At 48.7% G+C, this 18,299-nt stretch overlaps 1 protein-coding gene across 1 annotated transcript in view; it reads right to left on the bottom strand.

Moving 5' to 3' along the window:
* The window catches only part of Elmod3 (ELMO domain containing 3), a 26,576-nt gene extending 9,443 nt beyond the window's left edge, over positions 1-17,133 (bottom strand). Inside the window, exons 1-7 of the mRNA XM_051203007.1 lie at positions 16,837-17,133; positions 11,554-11,628; positions 10,524-10,593; positions 6,889-6,957; positions 6,276-6,367; positions 3,698-3,821; positions 3,400-3,522 (exon numbers count right to left, since the gene is read on the bottom strand). Of these exons, the coding sequence (XP_051058964.1) occupies positions 3,400-3,522; positions 3,698-3,821; positions 6,276-6,367; positions 6,889-6,957; positions 10,524-10,593; positions 11,554-11,628; positions 16,837-16,890 (607 nt within the window). The 5' untranslated portion in view covers positions 16,891-17,133. The remainder of the gene's footprint in view (positions 1-3,399; positions 3,523-3,697; positions 3,822-6,275; positions 6,368-6,888; positions 6,958-10,523; positions 10,594-11,553; positions 11,629-16,836) is intronic.
* Between the last annotated feature and the right edge of the window lie 1,166 nt (positions 17,134-18,299).

The raw sequence follows: 18,299 nt of genomic DNA, 5'->3' as shown, positions 1-18,299 counted from the left end.
TGCCTATACATTACCTGGCCTTAAGGATTTTGTGATAGCAGCAGAAAATAGACTAAGAGCAGATCAAAAAGGCCCCAGGGGCGCTGGCTCTCTCTAGCCAAAGGGGTAGGAGAAGGGCAGCTGGTGAGTCAGTCCGATTGAGAGGGCATCTAACCCACTGGACCCAGGAGCCCTGGGCTGGATTAGAGAAAGCCAAGTGTGAAGCCTGGCATTTACCGTGTGAGGAGGTCCCTGTCCCTGCCCCCATCCCTTCAGTGGAGGGACACAGGAGAACAGTAGTAGAGTCCTGCCATTGCTCCCAGCCAGTGGTATTTGTGGAAGCTGAATGCAATATCTGGCCTGTCGCCCAGTGGGTGATGCCAGTCCTTACTCCCTGGCCTATTGGAGGAGGCCTGCTGGAAGAGAGGAGATTAAAAAGGCTCAGAGACTTACGATGTCTTAATGCCCAGAATGTCCAGGGTGCAACTGGACACACACTGTGGCAAGAACAAGGGTAATCTCAACCTGGACAGCACCCGAGGTGAGACAGACTAGAGAGCAGCTCTGGTGGTCGGAACAATCCCCTCTTCCAAAGAGTCCACACTAACCCTCAGAATGTAGGAACTCCTACACGGCACAGGATGAAGACGCAGGCAAAGGCAAGGCTCCTGTTAGCAGGGAGGGAGTGTCTGGTACACATGACAGGGCCCCATGAAAGCAGAAGGAGAAAACACGGGTAGAGAAAGACAGGAGGAGCAAGCTCAGGGATGCTGCTTCTGCCCGTGACGAAGGTCTGCAGGAAGTTTCTAGAAGCTCAAAAGGTCAATGAAATGATTTTCCTCCCAGGTGTCACCCCCCCCCCACCACCACCCCAGCGGCAGTGAAGTCAGCACTGCCCACCTCCTGGTCTTCTCACTGAGTCCTGTCAGACTGGGCCTCAGAGCGAGAAGACAACAGTTCTAAGTCACTCTCTCTCCTCATGGCTGAGACAGGGTTTCCTGGAGTCCAGGCTGGCTGCCAACCTGCTATGTGGCTGAGCATGAGCCTTAAATTCTGATCCACGGCCTCCATTTTTCCAGTGCTGGAAGTGAAGGTATATGAAACTCTTTTTCTTTCTTTCTTTCTTTCTTCCTTCCTTCCTTTCTTTCTTTCTTTCTTTTTTTTTTTTTTTTTTTTTTTTTTTTTTGATGTCCTGGAACTCACTCTGTAGACCAGTCTGGCCTTGAACTCACAGAGATCCACTTGCCTCTGCCTCCAAGCACTGAGACCAAAGGCATGAACCACCTCCACCCTGAGAAACTGTCATTTTATGGGGTCCTGGGGATTGAACACTCTAGTAACTGAACTACACATCTCTTGGCCAGTGGAAATCTGTTACTGCGACTATAGAAAACTACGGCGGGCCTGGTTAGCCTGGAACTCCACACAGAACTCAAACTCACGAGATCTGCCTGCTTATGCCTCCTGGGTGCTGGGGTTAAAGGTGTGTGCCGTTCTGCATAGTTTCTTAGCCTTCACAGATGTAATGATAGGACTGTGGGGAAATAGTACCGGGCTGAGGATGCAGCTCAGTGGATAGACCACTTACCTGGCATTAAAATGCCCTGGGCTGGATGTCCAGTACTGTATAAAGTGGGTATGGTGGGACTACCAGCTAGGGAGGGGGAGCAGGGGGGTCAAAATTCAAGGTCACGCTCAGCTATCATCTCCTAGGCGATAGGAGACCCTGTCTCCAAAAAAAAAAAGTATAATCCAAAAGCAAGTGAAGTAATTGCTTCAACTGAAAATAGCTACAGTTTTCATTTAAAAAGAGTTAAGAACGCAAGCAAACCAGACCCAAAGGACATCACTCTGCATGTCCCATCTCACACCACAGAAGTGCTTCCTAACAGATGGCAGAGCTCCAAGTGACATGCGCTCCATGGCTGCTGGCCACGTCAGATGAGCAGCAAGTTGCAGCTGGGGTTTGGGAAGTCAGCCCAGCGGCAGCAAAGCTCGGATGGGTGAGTCTCAGATGGGCCAGGCCCCCAGGGCTCCGGCTCCAGAATGTCCCCTGCTGCCGCTGTGCCTTTCCATGTTTGCTGCTGCCATTTTTCTCTGGTATCAGCAACGGCGTGAATGGATGTGGGAGGATCCACGCTACCTTTAGTGTAGTGTGGTTATCTCATAGAAATACCCTGTTCTACTGGCATTTTTACCTGTGGATTATTATGAAGACGATTTCCTCCTAAGCTGTACTGTTTAACCGGAGTAATGATTTTATACCATAATAGTGTTAGTTTAAATAGAATGTTGATGATTGGGGCCTTTAATAAACATAATAGAATATAGTAAGTATAGTAAGGTAAACGCAGGGGATAGTGTTGCCCCGCCCCTGATAAAGCAGGGCTGGCTGCAGAGGACAGACATAAGAACAAGGCAGCGTCACACAGCTAGAACACGAGTTTCTCTTGAGGAGTCATACGGGCTGTGACTTAGGTTAATGATTATGAGAAACAACTGAGTCCCAGAAGCTAAGGTAGCTCAAGCTCTTTTAATCTTAACGTTGAGAGGTGTGTTCACAGGTTTCGGTGTGCATCATAGCTAAAACAACGCTTCAGCTATGACTTAAGGAAAAATTAAGATGCTTTTGTTAATAGCTTTGAGGTAAAAGACCCTGGGAAACTAAGTTTAGAAAGGCACATAGTTGAGTGAGGGACCTGTCCAGGTCAGGGAACAAGAGCAGAGCAGCCCAATTATTATTGCCTGATATGCCCTTCTTGCTAGGGTGGGTTGGTAATCAAAGGTGATGATTAATTCCTTGTACCCATTTCTGCCCTCAGCTTCCTGATATAGACACTATTGATGAGTACACACCCTGAGGAAAGTATCTTGCTTGCTTACTCTGTTACTCTATACAAATTGCTTAGATATGAATATATGTGGGTTCTTGGGATAATTTGTTTCTCATCTATAACACATAGGATATTTAATCTTGTAAGGGAAATGAAAAACAAGTTCTTTATACTTAAAAAATAGAATGTAACCTCACTGTATTGCCTGAAGCTGCAAAGGAAAATAAAGACATAAAAGAGAGAAAACAGAGAAAGACCCTAAGAGTGTGTGTGTGTGTGTGTGTGTTTTTTTTTTTTTTTCCTTTTTTGCCTGACCCAGCGAGTTAAGTCCAGCCTCCCTCACCAGCCCCTGAGACTTAGTCTGTCGACTCTGCTGGCTCCCCCTCAGACCCTGAGCTGCTGGAGGCCGGGCTTCACAGCAGCCACCCTCTGCCCTCTCTTCCCCTCAGCCGTGCTTGGCACACTCCTGTGTGCTGCCCCTAGGTCCCCTGATTCTTCCTAGATGTCCCTCCTCACTCAAGACGGTTTCTCCCTCTGGAATCTGGAATCAATCAGACAAGGAAAGAAGGCAGGCACTTTCTCTCACCCTGGAAGCCCAGGTCTTCCCAATGGTCTCCATGAAGGGCACAGTCGAACTTGGAGCCGGTCAGCTTCTTATAGATGGTCTGGAGCACTCGGCCATGCATCGGGTCTTGGCTGTCCAGGCCACCTGCCCCAAAACACACATACACTTTCTGCTAGGCTGTCCCCAGGTAGAAACCCGTGCTTCCCAGAGAATGGGAAGCTGGACGAGATGTGGAGCCATGCTACCATCATTCCTGCTGTCATGGCAATCCAAACAGGCAAGAGCCTCAGCATGTGCCCGGGGCTGCCCCAGCACTCACACTGAGCTATGGTGAGGACTAAGTCTCTTTCTTCCCGAAGGCCCTGGTGCAGCTTGGGCGGCCCGAAGAGGCAATGCCGGAGGGCAGCGAACCCGGTCCTTTGAATAGTTGGCTGGATTCTTTTCTGGGAAGAAAAGCACAGACAATCTACTAAAACTTTTATCAAGCAAGGACTGTCCCCACAGCTAGTGTTTGGGTCAGGAAAAGGAGTCAGAAGCCACGAGGGAGGCAGCAGTTAAGATGGCAGAGGCAGGCACTTCCAGCTCCCAGATTCTGTGCAAGGGTCCTTAGGTACAGACACTCGCTGCCAATTCTCTGCATTTGATCTCTTGGACTTTTCTAGGACTAGCTATTGACGTCCAGGAATCTCAGATAGGGCAGGCTAGTATCCTCAGCAAGGCTGTATCTGTCCTTCACATGGCAGTCTGATTCTCTGAGGATATGAATTCCAAAATTCAGCTCCTTCCCCACTCCATCATGCCAGGGCCACTGGGCATTCATGAGTCAGATGTACCTTCTAAATTACACCATGCTGGCTCCTCCCAAGTCAGGGTCGCCTCTGCCTGCCTTACAAGGTTCTGGCTGTTGCCATCTTCTGGCCTTCTGTCTCAGTGTCTGTCTCTTTGGCCTCTCTCATGATCCAGGTTTTAGGGCGAATACCCGAAACCACATTCTGCTAAATGTACCACAGTTCACTTAAGACATCCCAGAAAACCCTTGGTGTGCTTATTCCCCTAATACTCTTTCCCAATCCCATTTTATTATTAGTGTGTGTGTGAGGGACATACATGTCATGACTCATGTGTAGAGGTCAGTTCTCTCTTCCCATCTTCCCAAGGATTCTGAGGATCAAACTCAGGCCATGAAGCTTGTATAGCAAGAGCTTTACCCACTGAGTCATCTTACTGCCCCATAAAACTTTTTTCTTTGTTTTGTTTTTCAAGACAGAGTTTCTCTGTGTAGTTCCAGCTGTCCCAGAACTCTCTCTGTAGACCAGGATGGCCTCGAACTCAGAGATCTGTTTGCCTCTGCTTCCTGAGTGCTGGGATTAAAGGTGTGCACCAACACTGCCCAGCTCTCACACAGCCTTTTTGAGACAAGGTTTCTCGACGTAGCTCAGGCTGGCCTTGAACTTATGATCTTCCTGCCTCAGCCTCCCAAGTGCTAGAATAACAGATGTGTGCCATCATACTTAGCACCCACACCTTTTTTTAATTTATTTGTGTGTTTGAGTGTTTTTCTTGAATGTGTATCTATGCACCTTGTGTATGCCTGATGCCTGAGGTAGTCAGAAGAGGGTGTCAAATCCCTGGCCCTGAAGTAATGGATGGCTGTGAGCTGATATGTAGGTTTTGGGAATCAAACTCAAGTCCTCTGTAAAAACAAGTGCTCTCAACCGCTAAGCCATCTATCTATCTATCTTTCTAGGCCCAACATCTTTCCAAAATTATATCAGGTGTGGTGGTGCATGCTTATAACGCCAATACTTGACAGGCAAGAAGGTGGTTACCTTGAGTTATCGCCAGCCCTGGCAACATGGTGAGTACCAGTTCAGTCAGGGCTACATAAAAGACTCAGTTTCAAAAATACACAAATTTAATTAAAATCCCAAACAGTTCCTGGCTCCTACAGGGGAATCTCCTTCACTTGCAACGAATCATTAGTACCCCCTTCCCTAGACAATCTGTCTTGCTTCCCCAAGGAGTTACCTGATCTGGACTCAATACTTCCCATCTCTAAGAGAGAAACCCAGAAGATCGCTGCACATGCTCTGAATCACAGGGCTGCAAGAGCTCCTCAGGCTCAGCCCCACAATGGCTAGCAGGGCCCTACGTGGTTTTCCGAGATGGCTCATGGTTTAATAAGGGCATTTGATGTTCTTCCAAAAGTCCTGGGTTTGGTTCCCACATCACACCAGCTCACAACCACCTGTGTCAGAGGACCTAAGAGCCTGTGGCCACCACAAGACACTTGCACACACATTATCAGTCAGTCAGTCACGTGATGGGGGTGTCCTTCTGTATATATGTTTCTCTTGTTGGTTGATGAATAAAAACACTGATTGGCCAACAGCCAGACAGGAAGTATAGGCAGGGCTATGAGATGAGGAGAATTCTGGGGAGAGGAGGTGGAGAGAGGCAGCCGGGAAGAGACGCCATGTAGACACCGGGAAGATAAGATGCACCAGGCATTCTTTGATAAGGCCACGTAGAAATACACAGATTAGTAGTTATGGGTTAATAATTATGAGAGAGCTAGCCAGTAAGAAGCCCTAGCCATGGGCCAACAGTTTTATAATTAATACAGAGTCTGTGTGTTTATTTGGGGAAATCAGCCATGGGAAAGGCAGGACAGAAACCTCCATCTTCAGGCGTGGGTTCTTAGCGTGGAGCATACGCTGCAGCTGGCCTTAAGCATGGGGCAACCCTCTTGCCTCTATCCCTAATGCTGGGATTATAGGTGTGTGCCAGCCACCCTGGTCCTTTGGCCACCTTAGATCTTAGATGACAGAGAATCAGTACCCAGCAAGCTGCGGAAGCTGAGCACCCTGGATACCTATACTTCCCTACAGCCTTACCTTGAAGGAGGAGAGGTCCAGGGTCTGGAAGTGCTGCAGGGCCTCGCTGAAGGAGATGAGCTGGCCAGGCTGCTGGGAGCTGACCCCACTCACTAGGTAAAAAAAGACACCTGAGGGCTTGGGATAGTAGTTGTCCTGACAGCAAACATCCACTGATGGCCGGCTGGTTGTCACCTCTAAACCAAGCACTGGCTACCAACTTGTCACCAACAATACGGTGGTGGCTGGTGCCACTTCACCGTGACACCTCTCCTGAGCTCGGGTGAGACCCAAGTCTCCACCCTTCTACAGCTCCATCTAAATCTGTCCGAAAAGTTACTTGAGGTAACTCTCCCTGGCTTTCAGAGACTGCCAGCAGAGGGCACCAAGGGACCCTCACTACCTGACTCCATCCCCGCCCCCATCGGGGCCTAACAAGGCTCTCTTGTCTTCTTCCCTCAGCACTGATGGAGGGTGCAGCCACGGCAGGCTTGCTCTGTGCTGCCCCTTTCCCACTTCAGGGTCTGTGGGAGAGACTTTACATGTCACATAACTAGATGAGACCACTTCAGGACTGGCCGTGCACGAGGGCTCTGCTGGCAGCTGTGCTGGACAGCACCATGGCCACACTTACCTGGGTCTGGATGGATGGTGTCCACCACGTCCCATTCTTCCTGGGCTCTGAGCACCTCTGAGTTTACAACTGCAACAGCGAGAAAGGAGTTTCTGTGAGGTCTGGGTCTGTGAGGCCACTCTCACATAGCCCTCCCCTCCAAACCGCAGCTGTCCTGGTCAGATGGCCGTCATAAGGTTAGACGAGGCTTCACTGGAGACCAGGAAGAGAAAGGGAAGTGAGCAGACACTGCAGAGCCAGAGAAAAAGGGCATGGGGAGCACCATGGCCACAGGGATCCCAGGGAGGTCAAAGGGCATGGGGAGCACCATGGCCACAGGGATCCCAGGGAGGTCAAAGGGCATGGGGAGCACCATGGCCACAGGGATCCCAGGAAGGTCAAAGGGCATGGGGAGCACCATGGCCACAGGGATCCCAGGGAGGTCAAAGGGCATGGGGAGCACCATGGCCACAGGGATCCCAGGGAGGCCTCGGCACAGGAGCAAAGGGCGATGGGAAACTGAGTAGTCCAGAGAAAGCTGAAGGAACACTCTTAAAAGTCAGGTTTCTGGCTTGGGGTGTGGCTCAGTCAGTAGAATGCTTGCTTATCACGCATAAGGCCCTTGGTTCAGTCCCTAATACTGCATACACCAGGCACAGTGGTGAATGCCTGGAATCCCGGCATGTGACAGGTAGAGAATCAGAAGCCAACTGAGGGTACAGGACACCCTGTCTTTAAAATACTAATAAAATAAAAATACGCTATTTCACTGGGTAGTGGTGGTGCACATCTTTAATCCCAGCACTTGGGGGACACAGACAGGCAGATCTCTGTGAGTTCGAAGCCAGCCTGGTCTACAGGGTAAGTTCCAGGACAACCAGGGCTACACAGAGAATCCCTGTCTTGAAAAACCAAACCAAACAAAAAGATTGAAAAGAATAATAAACAAGTCATTGCTCGGTCTGCCATAGTCAAACCTTTTAGTTTGTCGTGAGTACTCATGACTGGCAATCATCTTGTGTAAACAGGGTCTGTTGCTTGGGTATATCTTTTGTCTTCTCCAGGAGACTTCACTTTGACTTTTATAAAAATTACAATTCATACAATTAAAAAAATGCCAGGTATGGTGTTACATATCTTTAAATCTCAGCCTCTGGGAGGCAGAGGCAGAGGCAGGCAGATCTCTATGAGTTTGAGGCCAGCCTGGTCTACTTAGTCTCTGTCTCAAAATAAAACAGGAAGGACAGGAACTAGAGGAGACACTGTGTATGTAACCTTTCTTTTGCCATATGAAACCCTGCACCTATTTGGGACTCCAACATCAGGCAGGACACCAGATGCAGCCCCTTCTGAACTTCAATGAACTTGGTTTTTTCTGTTGTTTGTTTCATTTTGCTTTTGTTTTTTTTTTTTTTTTAGGTCTGACATAGCCCTGGATGGTCTTGAACTCACAATCTAGCCAAGGATAACTTTAAACTTCTGAATTTTCTACCTCTACTTCCCAAGTGCTGCTGGAGACACAGGCATGTGCCACCATGCCTGCTTAAACCCTTATTCCATATAAACTACCCAGCCTCTGGTACTCTGTAGTAGTAATGTAGGGTGGATTTGCAGAACAGACTTGCAGATTAAGTAAGACACTACCAAATGCTAATGGAACTGAGTAGAAAGAGGCTGGAAGAGGAGAGGGCTCATTGCTGCTTACTAGTTGTATTAGTTTGACCAAAGTACTTAACCATTGTATTAGTTTGACCAAAGTACTTAACCATTTGTGAGTCCTCTAGGATTGTTGTAAGCATGAAGCAATTCTCCAGCTTCTTACATGGGATGCAGCCCAGAAGGGAGGGGTTAAAAAGTGTTCCCTATGGCCTTGAGCCAGCAAGCTAGTGGGATCAGGGGAAATGGATTCAGGGTCCTAAGCAATGGACTGCTAGGAAATTCCATCTTGCTACTTCCAGATGGGGTAGCAGACATTGAGACTCAGGAAGACTTAGCTACATAATGTCCACAGAACTTGGCCTTACATGGATAGAGAAAATCAAGTCCAATCTTTAGCATGCACGACATGAGGGACAAAGTGGCTGAACAAAAAGAGACAAATGGGGGTTGGGGATTTGTCTCAGAGCATCTATCTAGCAAGCAAAAGGGCATGGGTTTGGTCCTCAGCTCGCCCTCCAAGCCAAGAGAGGAATAGTTAAGAGCACTTGTTGCTCATCCAAAGGATCTGAGTTTTGTTCCTAGCACCAATACTAGGAGCTCACAGCTGACAGTAACTCTAGCTTCAAGGCATCCAATACCCACTTCTGGCCTCCACAAACACCCAGTAACACACACACACACACACACACACACACACACACACACACTCACCAGAGAGAGAGAGAGAGCCAGCGAGAGCAAGGCAGGTGGTGAACTACAATCCCAGCACTACAGAGGCAGAGGCAGGAGGATCACAGCACTTCAAGGCCAGCCTGGTCTACAGAGTGAAGTCTAGGACAGAAAAGCTACTTAAAACATTGTCTCAGGAAACAGAAAACAAGCAAGGAGTGTGGGACAGGGAAAGTAGTAGGGCTGAACACATCTTCCTGAGACTCTGGCCTCCAAGCGTCTTCATCATTAACAGACCTATCTCTCTCTCACGCTCTCTTACCTTCAAGCAATCTGACCACATCTGTGAGCCAGAGGCAGAAGAAACGCTGGCCAGAGGGTGACGGAATTAGTTTTTACAACAGCTATACAACAGGAAGTTCAAGGTCTAATCTAGCCTTAACCAGCTGGTGCCTAAAATCTAGAGAGAGATGGCCAAACCATGTATGCACTGTCCCTGCCTTCTTGGAGCCAGGCCAATCCTCCTGGCTCTGAAGATGATCCTGACATAGGGACCCACAGGAGTGTGTGTATGTGTGTGTGTGTGTGTGTGCGCGTACACGCGCATGCGTGTGTGAAGCAAACATCTCTAGGGTAACTCATGTAGCTCACATGTTTCTTTTTCTTTCTTTTACTATTTAATTGACTACTTTATTTTGCTTCTCCCATTTACCCATCAACTAAATAGCACCAATTTAGTAATCCTCTAAATGGGAATTAGCCAAAAGCATTACTTTTTTAGGGGGGAGGGTGTATCAAGAAAGGGGTTCATCATGTAACAGCCGTAGCTGTCCTGGAATTTGCTCTGTAGACCAGGCCTGCCTCTGCTTCCTGAGTGCTGCTGGCATTAAAGGTGTGCACCACCACTGCCCAGCCCTGTACTGTCTTTTATTTTCAGACATTCGTGAGGATGAGAGGTGTTTACATCGTCACTGCTGGGTCCGTGAGATGGCTCAGTGCCTCCAAGGCTGGTGGCCGGAGTTCATCTCTGGGATGTGAACGTGGAAGAAGGGGCTGACTCCAGCAAGTCGTCGTCTGGCTTGCACCTCCCCTCAACAAATACATGTAGTTAAAAATTTTCACATTGCATGGCTTGCTCAGAAGCACACAGCAAACCACCAACAGACAAACTGGCTCCTGAGCAGCATTGCTTCTGATTTTTGTTGGGGAATGGTACATACAAAATCCTGAAAGCGTAGGAGCACGGGTGACCCAGACAAAAGGAAAGTGGCTCCCAGGTGGCTCTGGCCTGGGTCCCACCCAAACCCGAGGGCCCTCGGAGTCCTTACCACCCAGCTGCCATCCATTGGTTTCGGTGGTTAGGGCTTGCAGAATGCCATGGTTCTTCAGCTCTGAGATCTGTAGGGGCAGGCGACCTTCACAGTGAGGGTGCACTCCTCCCCCCCCCCCCCACGGCTCTTACCCACCCACTGTATACGAAATATCCTGGAAGAATACAGTCTACTCTGATGGGCTGGTTAAAACTTTGCCCGTGTGTGCGCATGCTTGCAACCGTGCACTCATGTAGAACAGAGGTCAACCTGGGGTGTTGCTTCTCAGGGGACTTCCACTTTGCTTTTTTTGCAACAGGGTCCTCACTGGTGCCTGAGGCTCCCCATGCAGCTAGACTAGCTGCCTAGTGAGCCCCAAGACACTTCTGCCTCTGCCTCCACAGCACTACGACTACAAGCACATGCCGCCATGCCTGGCCTTTTCTGTGCATTCTAGGGATCAAAGCCAGGCCCTCATGCGGGCAAGACACCACTTTACTATCTCCTCAGTCCTAACTCACTCACTCACTCACTCACTCACTCACTCACTCACATGAGTGCATGCTGGGAACTGAACTCAAAGCCTAATGCATACGAAGCGCTCATTCTACACTGAGTTATGTCCCAGTTCTAAATTCAATCTTGTTTCTCTTCAAGACACAGTATAGCTACGTAGTGCAGGCAGGCCTTGAACTCTTGTCTTCCTGCTGGGACTTCCAGGCCTATATCACCTCCTCCAGCCTAAAAGTTATTCTTAAAGTGGAGCGCCCAGAAAACTTTGTGAAGTTGCAATTTGTTGATATTTGGGACAAGCGAATGCCCTTGCTGAATGATAAATAAACACAAACGCACACAACTCCTTTGAGACTGTGGTATGCCTCTGCTATCCCTAGTGCATCCTATGCTCATCCTCTGGGTGGTGTGATCTGATCAGACGGACGCTGTGTGGCAGGTGCGCACTTTCCCTGATGTAAGCTCCTGGAGTTCATGCCCTGCCGTACCCCAGCACACAAGGGCAGGAAGGATTCTGCAGAGGAGTGATACCTACAGACATCCCTCTGAAAGCCATGAGTGCACCACTGTCCTTGTACAATGAGGGATGCTCCGTAGAGACACTTTCCACCTGCAAGACAGACAGACAGACAGACAGACCAGGGTCAGCTTCCTGCAGTAATCTCCCACAGGCCATAGTTTAATTTTCTCATTTTTTCCCTAGAAATCAGCTCAACACTGTGAAGACAAACCACTGGGCATGGTGGTGCACTTGGGAGGAAGAGGCAGGGGGTAGAGGCAGGGGGATGTCCTGTATGTATGAGTATAGTATATGTTTCTCTTATTGGCTGATGAATAAATGCTGATTGTCCAGTAGCCGAGCAGGAAGTACAGGCAGGGCTAGCAGAAGTCTGGGGAGAGGAAGGCAGAGAGAAGCTGCCAGAGAGATGCCACGGAGCTACCCGGAAGACAGGACACCAGGCATTCTCCTGTAAGCCAAAGCCACACGGAGATACACAGACTAATAGAAATGGGTTAATAATTAAGAGAGAGCTAGCCGATAGGAAGCCTGAGCCATCGGCCAAACACTTCATAATTAACATAAGCCTCTGTGTGTTTATTTGGGGCTAAAGGGCTACGGGACCTGGAGGAACTCTGCCTACAGATCAAGAGTCTGAGGCCAGCGTGGGCTACAGAAGGGCCCATCTCAACACTCGCCTCCCACAGACGGCATGGTGGTGAAGGCTTTTGCTTGAGATAATGGGTTCACATGTTTTAAGATAAGCGTGTAGCCCTGTACATGTAGAACTGTAGGTACCACACTGTGTATCATGAATATGGCCAGGGGACTCTCCAAAAGAGAAAGGAAGGGAGGGGAAAGGGTAGAAGAGGGGTGGGAAAAACTATAAACGGATTACTGTTATTTAAGGAGCCATTTTATGTGTATATGTATATGTGTATGCTTGTACATATGTATGGGGGAGCATGTGTGCCGCAGCCTGCATATGCAGGTCAAAGGGCAATCTGTAGGAGTTGGGTCTCTCCTACCGTGTGAGTCTGGGGAACTGAACTTGTGCCATTCGGCCAGGCAGCATCTTCGCTGCTGAGCCATCTCACCAGCCCCTACGAATCTTCTGTTGGTTTCTCCACCATTACAAGTCTTGGAACTCAGGCGCTTTGCCCGGCCCTTTAACTCCGCAAACCTTTCCCCTCATAGTGTTTTAAAAAACAAAACAGCTAAGTAGTGGTGATGCATGCCTTTAATCCCAGCACTTGGGAGGCAGAGGCAGGTGGGTCTGTGAGTTTGAGGCCAGGTGGTCTACAGAGTGAGTGCCAGGACAGCCAGGGCTACACAGAGAAACCCTGTCTCAAAAAACAAACAAACAAACAAACAAACACAGAAGAAAAACCAAATGGCAGCACAAAGCCTTTGCTCAACCATTTGCCACTCACATCCCAGCAGAATTAGGGACCAAATATGATCAAATGTATATACTGTACGTATGCACAAAATTCTTGAGGAATCAATAAAATAAAATTTAAAACACACACAGGAGATTTTTGTCTCAAACCAACCACTCCATCATTTCCACAAAGAAAACAGTGGTAGTACAGCCTTCAATCCCAACACACAAGAGGCGGAGACTGGAGGAAGCCGATTTGGAGGCTAGCCTAGGCTACAAAGCAAGACTGGCACATACACACATGAGTGCACGTGACTTACACAAGAGAGAGATCACTTTAAGTGATCTCAAGTGTGAGTGACAGTGAGGACACACCCTGCTGCCACTGTCATTGTCTGTCCTGGCTCCCCCTTTGCTCTGAGGCAGGGTCTCAGGCACAGGCGAGCAGGGCCCTCGAGCGATTCCATCTCCACCTCCCATCTCGCCATGGGGGTTACAGGCACAGGCACCCCATGCGTTTCCTGGGTGCTGGGGACACAGATTCATGTTGCACAGCAGGCGCTTCACCCTGGGTCATCTGCCTGGCTCAAAAGCACAGTGCATTATTTAAATTTTTATCTTGTTTGTACTGTGTGCGCCTTTCTGTGTACGAGAGTCTGCCATGTGTTCCGGTGCTCAAGGAGGCCAGGAGAGGGCTCTGATCCCTCCGTTACAAGCCTCTCACATGGGTACTGGGAGCTGCACCCAGGTCCTTGGGAGCAGTAAGTACTCTTAAACTCAGAGCTGTCTCTCCAGGCCCCAGCATTAAAAAAACAAAACAAAAACAAAAAAACATGGATGTGATGACTATTCTTGGTCCACTTGACTATATCTAAGCTGCTGGATAAAAACCAAGAGACAGATATTGGGGTTCAAGCTGACGATCAGAGGAGTAAAGCAGCCAAATTCACCAGAGAGCTCTCACCTCTACCAATGCTCAGACTGAAGGGACGACCCTCAGATTGCATCTCTAGATTGTACTGCTTCTCACTAAATCTGCAAAGATAGCCACAGTCATAGAAGCTGGGCAGTGGTGGCCACACCTTTAATCCCAGGACTCAGGCGACAAAGGCAGATGGATCTCTGTGAGTTCAAACCCACCCTGGGCTACATGAGGGTGGATCAGTCTAGAAGAGAAACAGAGCTCATGCCCTTTATCCCAGCACTAGGGAATATAAGGACCTCAGTGTGGTCTCTGGAGCAGTACAGTCTGAGGTTGGGTGGATCACCCCTTCCGTCTGAGCATTGGTAGAGGCGAGAGCTCTCTGCTGTCTGGCCTCTTTGCTTCTCTGATCTTTAGGCAAGCTTTGTTAGATTATAAACAATATTTCACCACACACCTGTGAGAGATTTTCCTTGACTAGACGATCTGAAGTGGGAAGACCCATCTTAAATCTGGCCCACATCTGCAGCTGGCAGCCTACATAAAGGACTTGAAGAAGGAAGCTTTGGCTCTGCCTGTTGGCCCTGGCTCTTACTGGCAAGTCCATCCTCCACTGGCATTAGAGCCTGCTTTTTCAGAGACATCCAGCCTTATCCTGACTCATGGACTAATCAACTACTGGACTTGAGACTTTCTGTTAGACTCGAAAGCCACTCTAATAGATGGACACACACATATACACACACACACCCCAGTTCTGTCCTCTAGAACCCTGACTAGTGCATAAGAACAAATGGCATATGAACTATTCTGAGATACTGCTTCAGTAGTTACATTACCAAAGGTCAAAAAATGTGATAAATATTTTTTGCTAGTGGTTCGGGTTACAATTCACCAGATGCAGGTGTGTCTAACCTTTTAACCTTGCAACACACACTGTCATCTATAAAATTCGCACTCAAGAACCACACAATTGAGTTATAAAAAAAGAGAAATGCAAGAAAGATGTTCAAATGCTGTAAATGTCTTCTTGAAAAATGTAGGGTTGCCAGAAGGTGGTGGCAAACACCTTTGATCCCAGCACTTGGGAGGCAGAGGCAGGCAGAGCTCTGTGAGTTCGAGGCCAGCCTAATCTAGAGAGTGAGTTCTAGGACAGCTGAGACTACCCAGAGAAACCCTTTCTTGAAAACAATTTTTTTTTTTAAAAAATTAAGACTTATTTTGTGTGTATGAGCACATGAGTGTTTTGCCTGCATGGATGCCTGTACAGAGGCCAGAAGGCATCAGGTCCCCTGGAACTGGACCTACAAAAGGTTACGACCCACCACGTGGTGCAGGCACTGACTCTGGCTCCTCTGCAAGGGCAGCAAGTGCTCTTAACCACTCAGCTACCTCTCCAGCCCCTCATTTTATTCTGATACAGGATCTGAGCACTGCACTGGCTGGCATGGAACTTATTAAGGAGACCAGGCTGGCCTCTAACACACAGAGATCCATCCACCTATCCCTGCCTTCCAAGTGCTAGGACTATAGGGTTCTATCTTGGTTTTTAAATTAAGTGCGTATCTGTGCCAGTGCGTCCATGTGTGTGTAGAGGCCAGAAAGGACACTGATCCCTGGAGCTATAGTTATCGCTGGCTATAAGCCACCTGACATGGGTCCTCCACAAGAGCAGCCACTGTTATTACCCATTGAGCAGTCTCTCTAGCCCCCTCTTAAGTGCTTGCATGCAAACCAAATTTTCCTGCAAAAGGTTCACTTCATTCTTCTCTGTCTACACTTCAGCCCCCTTCCGGATACTTCCCTTTGGAAGAACAGTTTGTCCTCTTTTGAGAATGAGGAAACCTCCCTGGAGAGCTCAGCAAATGCTTGGTATTCCGGCCTCTGAATCTCATTTCTGGCCAGAAGACAGAGCAGAAGGTCCAGGATTTGGCTAGCTGCCAGGCTCACACGGACATACTCTGAGACTGTGTGGAAGCAGGTGGCCTCAGGGTGGCGGTCAGGGAGCTACTTCTGTTTTTGTCAACTTGACATAAAGCTAGTGCCATCTGGAAAAGACACCTCCTCTGAGAAAATGCCTCTGTTGTATTGGCCTTCACACAAGTCTGTTGTTTTTGTTGTTGTTTTGAAACAGGATCTCACTTTGTAGGCCCAGCTAGACTGGAATTCACTATGCAGACCCAGGTGACTTTGAACTCACAGAGATGTGCCTAAGTGCTGGGATTAGATGTGTGTGCCCCTCTGCCTGCCTGACGAACAACTGATGAGGGAGGGCCCAGCCACGGTGGGCAATGCCACGCCTGGCCAGGTGACCCTGGCAGGTATAAGAAAGCAGGCTGAATGAGAGCAGTCACTAAGCAGAGTTCCTCCATGGTTGTTTCAGGTCCTGCCTGCAGGTTCCTGCCCAGGTTCCCTCAGGGATGGGCTGTAAGCTGTAAGATGAAATAAATCCCTTCCTCTCCAAGGTGCTTTTGGCCATGGTATCTATCACAGCAATAATAATAATAAAACGAAGTTAGGGAGCTGAAGACATGGCTCAGCAGTTAAGAGTATTGACAGCTTTTCCAGCAGACTCAGATCCATGCCCAGCACCCACGTGGCAGCTCACAACTGTCTGTAACTCCAAGATCTGACACTGTCACACAGACAGACATTCAGACAAAACATCAATGCACACTAAACAAACAAACAAACAAACACATTCTTAAAAGCTAAGACAGTCAGCCAAAGCCAGTGATTGACAGGGAAGAGAATAAGTTAACTGATGTGAGTCCAAGCAATGCTGATTTCTTAGGGTATCTCAGACACCACGATGGCTTAGAGTCTCCTGGCCTGCCTGGTCCTGGACAGGGGACCCAGCAGCTGCAGGCACACTGGGCAAGCGCTTTCTTACTGCTACACCTTCAGCCCAGAATCTCCTAGCATGAGGGTATACGATCATCTCCCCCAAATATCTGTCTCATTAACAGGATAGCCCCAAACAGCACCTTCTTTTCCGAGTAGGAGCGCTCACCTGTCCATCTCGTATTTCATTCTCGGTCCCAAGACAGCAAGGTTTCTCATTCATGCCTCAAGGCCACTGGTTCAGATGAGCCTTGTCCTTGGGCTCTGAAAGGGGTTTGATACGATGGTCTGAGGGCCAAAGCCACAGGAGAGCAGGTCCACGTCCTCTACCTTTGCCTTCCTTCTTGGCAGCCATTCAGGCTACAAGTAAGAAAACAGGCCCTTTGTGCCATCACCAAGGTGCAGAAGGTCCCTGTGAGTCCTGAAGGAGCCCCCGGGGACTGTGAAGCCTCAGTCTGGAAAAACAGAGATGGGTTGGGGCAGGGAGAAGAAAAGCGGGCTTCATCATTCAATCGTGAATTTATTCTAAACAAGCACGATGCTTAGCCAGATGTCTACCGCTTACTGCCCACGCCACAGGATTGGATGGGACAAACAGGGGACTGGGGTGAGGGTGGGGGCAACTGCCAGTGTCTGGAAGGTGGTGGCACTATTCTAAGTAGTGGGGTCTGTTTCTGGCCATGATGTCACTGAGACCTAGCTGGCTTATGGGGGTCAAGTCGACTGGTGGTTGCGTTTTCCTGAAGAGCTCTGGCTTTGTTCAGATCCCAGACACAGGTAGAGCTCTGGGGCTTATGACCCTGGACTTGTTTCCTAGAGTGACAGAAAAACTCAAAATGCAAGACAATGTCCTATCCTTGCCAAGCCAAAATGGTCAACTCTGTGTATATGAGTGTGTGTGGGGGTATGTGAGTGTGTGTGTGAGTGTGTTTCTGTGTGTGTGTGAAAGTTGTGTGTGTGTGTGTGAGTGTGTGAGTGTGTGTGTAGTTTTGGTGCTGGGGATCACATCCAGGCCTTTATGCATCCCAGGTGAGTGTTCTAGCACTGAGCTACATGGCCAGCTCTCCTTACGTGTGGACACACATGCATGCATGCATGCTCCCTTGTGTGCAGGAGTGCATCTGTGTGAGAGATGGGCAAGAGGACGACCTCAGCTATTGTCCCTCGGGGTCTGTTCAGACAGGAGGTCTCAATTGCCTGGAACCCAACAAACAGGTGGGCCGATGAGCTTTAGAGATCTGCCTGTCTCCACTGTCCTAATGCTGGGATTACACGTATGTGCTATCACACTACCACACTCAATTTTTAAAAAGAAATTATTTTTGTTCATGCGGAGGTGTGTACAGATGTCCACAGGGTATTGGATCCCCTGGAGCTGGAATTACAGATGGTTGTTAAGTTGCCATGTAGTTGTTGAGAGCCAGAGTTGTCCTTTGCAGCAGCAACAAATGTTCTTAACTGATGAATATTGCGCGCTCTCTCTCTCTCTCTCTGAGCTAGGGATATAGATATACACAACAGGGTATATAGATGTACTTCAGTCTGGCCCCATTACTTGCTATGCCTGAGGCTCGCTTCTACTTCTCAAGGGCTGGGACAAAATGCTGTGAAAACGCCCTATTTTATGCCTTT

This window comes from Phodopus roborovskii, unplaced genomic scaffold (genome assembly GCF_943737965.1).
Source record: "Phodopus roborovskii unplaced genomic scaffold, PHOROB, whole genome shotgun sequence".
Lineage (NCBI taxonomy): Eukaryota > Metazoa > Chordata > Mammalia > Rodentia > Cricetidae > Phodopus > Phodopus roborovskii.
This window is presented reverse-complemented; position numbering and strand designations above follow the sequence as displayed.